The 10,000-nt window shown below is 45.0% G+C and overlaps 1 protein-coding gene across 5 annotated transcripts in view; it reads right to left on the bottom strand.

Moving 5' to 3' along the window:
* The window catches only part of gphna (gephyrin a), an 85,060-nt gene that overhangs the window by 28,032 nt on the left and 47,028 nt on the right, over positions 1-10,000 (bottom strand). For all 5 annotated transcript variants that reach the window (XM_061794710.1, XM_061794709.1, XM_061794707.1 and 2 more), the window contains 6 exons: positions 8,286-8,378; positions 8,028-8,083; positions 630-749; positions 477-535; positions 222-375; positions 20-141 (listed from right to left, as the gene is read on the bottom strand). In XM_061794710.1, the coding sequence (XP_061650694.1) occupies positions 20-141; positions 222-375; positions 477-535; positions 630-749; positions 8,028-8,083; positions 8,286-8,378 (604 nt within the window). The remainder of the gene's footprint in view (positions 1-19; positions 142-221; positions 376-476; positions 536-629; positions 750-8,027; positions 8,084-8,285; positions 8,379-10,000) is intronic.

Here is a 10,000-nt window from a genome sequence, read left to right as displayed (position 1 = left end):
ATGGATAAAATGTTTTTACTTGTCTCCAACAATGCCCAGGTTGATGGTGGGGTATCCATGTTCCTGGATGGTCGCGAGCAGAGTCGAGCGGTTGGAGTCTCTGATCTTCCCTGGGTGGAGGTCGTCCTCTGGATTCAACAGCTTGAATGCAAATAAAATCAATGGATTTATTAACAGTGAAAATGGTAGGAATAATCCTGTGTGTATCTGTGTGCAGACACCTCATTTCCAGTTGACATGACAGCCACCACTGGGAACTTGTGCACGCTGACATCAGTCACACCCACTGTAGCCAGAAGACCGATCTCTGATGGGCCCATGTGTGTTCCTTTAGCTAACACACACTCTCCTCGTCTGATGTCATGACCTATTGGCCTGAACAGAAAATAACAGATGACTTCAATTACAGGTGAATTTCTCAAATACTTTTAGGTGTGTGTGTGTTCTTATTTTTTTTATTTATTTATTTTTTAAACCTGATGTCCTGTCCAGGCCGAGCCTGCACCATAATCCTCACTTCTAACTCTTCGGTGCCCTGAAATATACCAGAGATAATATCACCATTCTTGATAAGACACATAGACACATGTACTCCCCCCCTCTCCCAACAATTATTATTTTTTGCTTACATCTTCAGACTCCCTCAAAAGTTCTGTATCTTCCACTTGGACTACCGCATCAGCACCACAAGGAATGGGAGCACCGGTTGTCACCCTCATCACTTGGCCTGGCATCACTGTGTGGGTGGGCTGCATTGATGCACAGTCATATTTGAACTGTCAACTTTGAATTGCAGTACATAATCTGCCTCAAACCAGGAATTTATACTGTGATTTAACTCCTTCAAAAATAAAAATATGTAATTTCCCAGCAGCTGTCTTTTCTTGACTTCTCATTCATTCCTGCAGTTCAGAGATATGACATGACTGCAAGTAATCAGTAATGTGACTGGCTTTTTTCTTCTTTTTTTCTTCCCCTTATACAAGCACTCCCTCAATCGATGTTCCACTTTTGGTAGCTTTTTGGCAATATGTGCTGTTGTACAATCGTGTACCAAAACAGCCCTTTGGGATGACCACAGAATGTGTGTACGATGCTTTGTTGTGTTATGAATGAGCTAATCTCTCACTCCAATGTTGGAGTTACTGTTTTTCAAGCCATCAGGCGATTGCCTCCAAAATGTATTGATCCCTGTCGTCTGACTGCAGTGACTGTTTTACTATGGGCATAAACGCATTTTATCGTCCATGTATATTTGGAGATTAGCCCCTTTGCATCATTCTGGTGATGCAAAGTGGATCAGATTATTCAGTGATCATGAGATCATTTATATCCAGGCTAAAGAGTAATATTCCTGTTTTACATTTTAGAAGACTATTTTTTTTAAACCGGTCGATCTATGTTCCTACCCTCACCTATGGTCACGAGCTGTGGGTGTCCGGGCTCTCCCTTAGAGATAGGGTGAGAAGCTCGGTCATCCGGGAGGATCTCAGAGTAGAGCCGCTGCTCCTCCACATCGAGAGGAGCCACATGAGGTGGCTGGGGCATCTGATTCGGATGCCTCCCGGAATCATCCCCGGTGAGGTGTTCTGGGCACGTCCCACCGGGAGGAGACCCCGGGGACGACCCAGGACACGCTGGAGAGACTCCGTCTTTCGGCTGGCCTGGGAACGCCTTGGGATCCCCCCGGAAGAGCTGGATGAAGTGGCTGGTGAGACGGAAGTCTGGGCGTCCCTGCTAAAGCTACTTCCCCCGTGACCCGACCTCGGATAAGCAGTAGAAAATTGATGGATGGATTGATGGATGGATGGATGGATTGAATTATTAATGATGACGCATTGTTCACGAAGGTACAAACCCCAATTCGATTGAATTTGGGATGTTGTGTACAATGTAAATAAAAACAAAATACAATGATTGGCAAATCCTTTTTGACCTATATTTAACAGAATACACGACAAAGAGAAGATATTTAATGTTCAAACTGATGAACATTATTGTTTTTTTTTTTTTAAATCTTCAGAATCAGAATCATTATTTGCCAAGTATGTCAAAAACACACAAGGAATTTGTCTCTGGTAGTTGGAGCTGCTCTAGTACGACAACAGACATTTGAGACATAAAAACATAAAAACACAGTCACTGAGCGATAAAAGGTTACCAGTAATGTGGTAATGGCGGTACAATTTAGTTTTTTGTTTTTTAGGACCGTTGTGCAAAATGATGCCGAGTCCTCTAGCAATTAGAGCAGTTTGAAATGACTAACAGAACAATAGTCTGGTGCCATGACCATTGTGCAAATGGCGCAGAGACTTGAAGAAATGTATGCAGTTTAAAGTACCGTAATTTCTCGTGTATAATGCGCACCCATGCATAATACACACACCCAAAGTTGACCTCAAAATTCTGTAAAATCCTTCTGCCTATGTATCATGTATTTTTACAAACCATGATTTTCCCTCTACCCATATGATCAAAACATGAAGTATTATCTGTATTTTGTTAAGTTTTTTCCAATAATTATTCTGAAGTGAAGCACTTTATTTGAACACGTAATACTTTCTTTTTATTTACTTGGCCTTATTTTGAATGTTCACAGCCCTACTTTTATTTAGTAAATGAGAAAACACACAGTTGTGCTTATATGTTTGATTACCCAAGCAGAATTTGTAAGATGTGGACAATTTTTGAAAGAAAACATGAAGGCCAGGCAAAACACATTTTATTTTAATGGTATTCAAATTAAACGGTCAAGCATTTCAGAAAAGCAAAAACATAACCATAAAGAAATTAATGATGGTTGTTCTTCAGTCATATTAAAAAAACAAAACAATATTTTACTAATTCTGCCAAGGTATGTAAACTTATGAGCACAACTGATATGCAGTCATCCGTAACCCTGTCATATTGTCATGAAAGTTTAGGCTAGACCTTTTTTATAACCACTATGTGGTGGTGGCATATGAGAATGAAAGTGTACACCTTTCTCATAACCTCTAGGGGGCGGTGGCATTTTGAAATGAAAGTGTACAGCTTTTTCATAACCTCAGGGCTGCATACATTTATAAAATGGGAAAGTTTTTCCATTTTCCCCAATACCTATGTATAATGCGCAGCATTGACAGTTTATTTTTGGGGGGGGGGCAGGGGGGGAAAGCGCACTATACAGAGAAATTATGGTAACTAGTAGTGCAAAAATCTGGGACAATGTCAATTGCGCAAATGGTGCAGATACTTCTCAAGCACGAGTGGCCAGTATTGGTCAACAACAGATATAGTGAAGGGTGGCGAGACTACGAAGTGAGTGCACGAGTAGTGTACAATTGGTCCGACAGAGATGTGATAACAGTCTCAAGACAAAATTGGCAGCATGTTACAGTGGAATTGTAAGTTAACTGTTTACGAAGTTAATGGCAAGAGGGAAGAGGCTGTTGGAATGTCTGCTTGTTTTAGTTTGCATTGATCAATAGCACCTACCTGAGGGAACCAGCTGGAAGAGGTGGTGACCAGGATGTGAAGGGTCCAAGAGGATTTGTCATGCTCTTGTCTTTGTTCTGGCAGCGTGCAAGTTCTGGGTAGGGGGGTACTGACAATCTTTTCAGCAGTTCCGATTGTCCGTTGCAGTCAGAGTTTGTCCTTTTTTGTAGCAGCACCAAACCAGACTGTGATGGAAGAACACAGGACTGGTTCGATGACTGCTGTGTAGAACTGAACCCAACAGCTCCCGTGGCAGGCCGTGCTTCCTCAGAAGCCGCGGGAAGTGCATCCTCTGCTGGGCCTTTTTGAGGATGGAGTTGCTGTTGATCTCCCATTTCAGGTCCTGAAAGATTGTAATTCCCAGAAACTTGAAGGTCTCGACAGTTGACCCAGAGCAGTTGGACAGTGTGAGGGGCAGCTGTAGAGAAGGATGCCTCCTGAAGTCCACGATCATCTCTACAGTCTTGAGCGTGTTCAGCTCCAGGTTGTGTCGGCCGCACCACAGCTCCAGCCGCTCCACTTCCTGTAGATACGCAGACTCGTCACAGTCTTTGATAAGGCCGATGACTGTGGTGTCGTCTGCAAACTTCAGGAGTTTGACAGGTGGGTGCGTTGAGGTGCAGTAGTTCAAAGAGAGAAGAACAGACACAACCATGGGGCGCCCCGGTGCTGATACTGCGTGTGGATGAGGTGGCCTCCACCAGCCTCACCTGCTGTGTCCTGCCCGTCAGGAAGTTGTAAATCCACTGGCCAATGGCAGGGGAGACGCTGAGCTGGAGAAGCTTGGAGGAGAGGAATTTGGGTATGATGGTGTTGAATGCAGAGCTGAAGTCCACAAACAGGATCCTCACATAGGACCCCGCGTCGTCGAGGTGCTTTAGGATGAAGTGCAGTCCCATGTTGACCGCGTCATCCGCAGACCGTTTTTTCTTGGTAGGCAAACTGCAGGGGGTCCAGAAGGGGACCTGTGACGCTCTTGAGGTGGGTCCAACACGAGGCGTTCAAAGGACTACATGACCACAGATGTCAGGGCGACAGACCTGTAGTAATTCAGACCCGAGATTGCAGGTTTCTTGGGGACTGGGATGATGGTGGAGCGTTTCAAACAGGGTGGTACTTCACACAGTTCCAGAGATCTATTGAAGCTCTGTGTGAAGACTGGAGTGAACTGGTCCGTGCAGGCTTTGAGGCAGGATGGGGACACAAGGTCTGGGCCTGCTGCTTTGTTGATCTTTTGTAGTTTGAAGATACGTCTCACATCCTGTTCGTGTATGGTCAACGCAGGAGGGGGAGTCAGAGGTGGGTGTGATGGTGGTCGGTGGTGCGGCTGGGTGGGTGTAGGGTGTGAAAGTGTCCTTTTTGAAATCTGCAATAGGTGTTCAAGTCGTCGGCTAGTCCTTTATTGTTCTCCGCTTGGGTGGGATGGTCGCTTGTAATTGGTTAGCGATTGTAATGCATGCCAGACTGATTTGGAGTAGTTAGTCGTAAAGTGTTTTTCTAACTTTACTGCATAATTTTCCTGTGCGATGTTAATTTCTTTAGTCAGCTGGTTTCTAGTGCAATTCTACAGGGCTCTATCCCCACTTCGATAGGCGTCCTCTTTAGCCTGGCGAAGTTGCTTAGGTTTGGCAGTGTACTTTGTTGGTACACACACCTCTTCACAGAAACTGATATAAGATGTAACACTGTCCGTATATTCATCCAGGCTGCCAATTGAATTTTCAAAGACACTCCAGTCTGTGCTGTCTAAACAGCTTTGAAGTCTATCTTTGCTTTGTTGGTCCACTTCTTCACTGTTTTCACCTTCGCGAATTTAAGTTTTGCCTATATGTTGGTATTAAGTGAATTAAGCAGTGACGAGCCCAGAGCTGCACGAGGTATAGAATGGTGTGCGTTATTTAGTAGTATAGAAGTGGTCTAAAATGTTATTTTCCCCCGCAGAAAAGTCGATGTGCTGCTTGTATTTCGGGAGTTCGTGGTTGAGTTTAGCTTTGTTAAAGTCCCCAAGAATAATGAGGGGTGAGTGTGGATGCTTTTTTAAAATTTCGCTGACTTGCTCAGTGAGCGTTAGTAGTGCCAAGTTAGTAGTGCAGCGTACGTATTAGCTTGAGGAGGAATGTTAACACCGGCGAGGATGAAAGATACAAAACCATGCGGCGAGTACAATGACTTACAGTTCAAAAACAGCAACTCCAACTCCAGGCTGCAGTGTTTACTGAGCTCCGTGACGTCGGTACACCATTTTTAGTTGATACAGAAGCATATCCCGCCGCCTTTTGTTTTCCCCGATAACGCCGTGACGCGGTCTGCCCGGTGTAGAAACCCAGAAGCATTACGGTGCCATCAGGGACGCGTTCACAATGCCATGTCTCCATAAAGTACAGGGCGGCGGAATGTCCAAAGTCTTTAGTGGTCTTTCTCAGAAGATGAAGCTCGTCCATTTAGTTGGGTAGGGAGCTGAGATTTGCGAGGTGGATCGACGGGAGCGCCATTTCAAATCCTCTTTTACGGCGCTTCACTTGGATGCCGGCGCACTTCCCGCTTCGTCACCTTCATCCCAATGCGGCGTGCGCCGTGGCCAGCTGCCCCCCCCCCCCCCCCCCCGGTGGGTAACATTGGTGAAAGAAAGTCCAGGGTAGACTCCCTAATGTTTAGCAAGTCTTCCCTTCTGTAAGTGAGTTGCATAATGTCTCCAAAGACAAACGAAAAACACAAAAACAGAGACAATACTCGAGAGCACGTAACCAAGGCGACCACACGGGTAGGCACCATCCCTCTCTCATTTTGAATTTGATGCCTGCAACACGTTCCAAAAAAGCTGGGACAGGGGCAACAAAAGACTGGGAAAGTTGAGGTATGCTGAAAAAGAAAAAAAAACAAAAACAAAAACAAACAAAAAAAAAACACAGGTTTGGAATATTTCATAGGTTAATTGGAAACAGGTGAGCGTCAAGATTGGGTATAAAAGAAGCATCCCCGAAAGGCTCAGTTGTTCAGAAGCAAGGATGGGGGTGAGGTTCACCACATTGAACAAGTGCGTGAAACAATAGTTCAACATTTTAAGAACAATGTTTCTCAACGTATAATTGCAGGGAATTTCCAGATTTCATCATGAAACGGTTCATGATATCGTCAAAAGATTCAGAGAATCTGGAGAAATGTTTGCATGTAAGCGACAAGGCCGAAAACCAATATTGAATGCAATCAATCAATTCGATCACTCAGGCGGTACTGTTTTAAAAACCTGCATCATTGTGTAAAGGATATTACCACGTGGGCCCAGGAGCACTTCAGAAAACTATTGTCAGTTAACACAATTCATCGCTACATCTACAAAAGCAAGTTCAAACTCTACCATGCAAACCAAAAGCCATATATCAACAACACCCTGAAACACCGCCGGCTTCTCTTGGCCCGAGTTCATCTGAGACGGACTAATGCAAAGTGGAAAAGTGTGCTGTGGTCTGATGAGTCCACATTCCAGACTGTTTTTGGAAATCATGGACGTCGTGTCCTCTGGGGTCAAGAGGAAAAGGACCATCCGGATTATCTGCGCAAAGTACAAAAGCCAGCATCTGTGATGGTATGGGGGTGTGATAGTGGACAAGCAAGAATGGGAAAGAATTCCACCTACAAAGATTCAACAATTAGTTTCGTCAGTTCCCAAATGCTGATTGAGTGTTGTAAAATGGAAAGGCGATGTAACACAGTGGTAAACAAGCCAATGTCCCAGCTCTTTCGGAACATATTGCAGGCATTAAATTAAAAATGAGTGAATATTTAAAAAAAAAAAAAAAAAAAACATGATCATTTGAACATAATATTTAATAAATATACAATGAACATAAATGTATTTGTCGTGTATTCAACTGAATATAGGTTGAAAAAGATGCAAATCATTGTATTCTCTTCAACTCCACTGAACTTGGGATTTGTATGATAAAAAGCAAGATAAAGTTTTCTCAGAAAAGTAGAATTTTCAAAGTTTGGACAAAAGAATATTATGATTTACTGTGTCGGATGCTTTTGTAATATCTGGAAAGACAGCTCGGACCACGCTTCGCAGCAGATAATTTGCAGTCTCTGTAGAAAATTTTGGTCTGAAACCAAATTGTAATGGTTGCTGATAATCAAGCTTCCCTTGTCATTTGTGCCTGCATCTGTGCCCAAAACTTAAGAGACAGGCACATATAGAGACGTAACAACACCAGTCGCAACATGAATTTAGTATTCTGTTCACAGGTACATTGAAGGGAAAAAGGTTCAGAATTTAGGATAGGTAACTGTGCTCCAACAGCTTCAATTGGGCAAAATAAGGGCAAGTCAAGCCAACAAAATTTAAAAAAGTCAAAGCAAAACAAAGAGTTTAGATGTTCTTTCAAAGCATCTCATTCCCTTCCTTTAGGTTTTGTACCATTGCAGACGGTACCCCAATAGAAGGCTGCCAAAAAAGAATGGTACTTTTTGTTGTCTTCACTACTTTGGACAATGGAAATTAACTGAACTGATTTGGATTGAACTGTTTAGTGACGGAGTGAATAAGGGCTGACCTGTTGTCCAGCCTGTGATTCTCCCATGATGAAGCGATCTCCTGGGCCATCAGCAGCTGAAGGACAACAGACATAAATGAAATTAACTGTGAAAAGTAGAGCATCTATCTTGAATGGCAATTTAAAAGACGATTTCAATGCAGATTACAGTGTGAAAAATCTTAACTTTAAAACACTAAACACAAGAAGAACATATCACATGTAGTGAGGATTGACTGAAAGAATCATCTGCTTTAATCAAACCTTCCCACTGCCTACCTCTTACAGCATAGCCATCTTTAACTGAGGCAGGAAATGGAGGAAGGTTGTCTTTGGCATAGATGTCCTGAGCGAGCACTCGACCCAATCCGTCTAGAAGAACAATACAATTCTCAAACCTTTCAACAAAACTCTGACAATCATATTAGGTACAGTTAGACATCAAAGGGACACTTGAAAGGAATTAGTCCTATCTAGCGATGAAATTGTGTATTGCAGCCAAACGAATAGCGCACTCTAGCGCCTAGCATTTTTTGAAAAAGTATTGCAACGATGGTAACCGTCGTACATCAAAAAAGTTTGAAGATCTCATCCGAACTTGGAGTGTTCACTCATGTGAAGAGGCTCAAAACTAACCCTTCCTGAGGAGTCACCTTATCACAGTGGAGGGGTTTGTGTGTCCCGATGATCCTAGAAGCTAAGTTGTCTGGGGCTTTAAGCCCCTGGTAGGGTCGACCATGCCAAACCGGTCCAAGGTGAGGGACCAGATGAAGTACGGCTGATAGACCCCATATGATGATAAATATAATTGGACCTAGGTTTCCCTTTCCCGGACGCAGCTCACTGGGGTCCCCCTCTGGAGCCAGGCCTGGAGGTGGGACTTGAAGGCAAGCGCCTGGTGGACGGGTCTGCACTCATGGGGCCCAGCCGGGTACAGCCCTAACAGGCAACATGGGTCCCGCTTCCCATGGCCTCACCACCTGAGGGAGGGGCCAAAGGAGTCGCGTGCGTAGTGAGCTGGGTGGTGGCCGAAGGCAGGGACCTTGGCCGTCTGATCTGATGACCCCGGTGGACGAGAGGGTAGACTCCCTCCGCCTTTGGGTGTGGGGACGAGTCCTGACTGTTTTTTGTGCCTATGCACCAAACAGCAATTCAGAGTACCCTCCCTTTTTGGAGTCCTTGGACAGAGTGCTGGAGAGCGTTCGTTGGGGACTCCCTCGTTCTGCTAGTGGACTCCCTCGTTCTGCTGGGGAGTACAATGCTCACATGGGCAATGACAGTGAGACTTGGAGGAGCGTAATTAGGAGGAATGAGCCCTCAACCAAAACCCGAGTGGTGTTCTGTTATTGGACTTCTGTGCTCATCACAAATTGTCCATAATGAACACCATGTGCACTTGGCACCAGAACTCCCTAGGCTGTAGTTTGATGATCAACTTTGTGGTTGTGTCATCAGACTTGGTGCCGCATGTCTTGGACACACCAGTGAAAAGAGGAGCAGAGCTGTCAACTGATCACCACCTGGTGGTGAGTTGGCTCTGATAGTGAGGGAAGATGCCATCCCAACATGGCAGACCCAAGCGTATTGCGAGGGTCTGTTGGGAACATCTGGCTAAGTCTGTCAGAAGGAGCTTCAACTCCCACCTCCGGCAGAACTTCGCCCACATCCTGGGGGAAGCATGGGCCATTGAGTCAGAGTGGAACATGTTCTGCGCCTCCACTGTTGAGGTGGCTGACCGGCGCTGTGGCAGTAAGGTGGTGGGTGCCTGTTGTGGCGGCAATCCCCAAATCCGTTGGTGGACACCAGCGGTAAGGGATCTCGTCAAGCAGAAGGAGTCCTACCAGGCCTTTTTGGCCTGTGGGACTCTGGAGGGAGCTGATAGGTAACGGCTGACAATGCGAAACGCAGCTTTGCTGGTCGCTGAGGCAAAAACTCGGGCGTGGGGGGAGTTCCTTGACGACATGGAAAACGAGGGACGGCTTTGAGGAAATACT

The sequence above is a fragment of the Phyllopteryx taeniolatus genome, chromosome 13 (assembly GCF_024500385.1).
Source record: "Phyllopteryx taeniolatus isolate TA_2022b chromosome 13, UOR_Ptae_1.2, whole genome shotgun sequence".
Lineage (NCBI taxonomy): Eukaryota > Metazoa > Chordata > Actinopteri > Syngnathiformes > Syngnathidae > Phyllopteryx > Phyllopteryx taeniolatus.
Note: the sequence above shows the minus strand (reverse complement) of the source record. Positions and strands in the feature narration are given on the sequence as shown.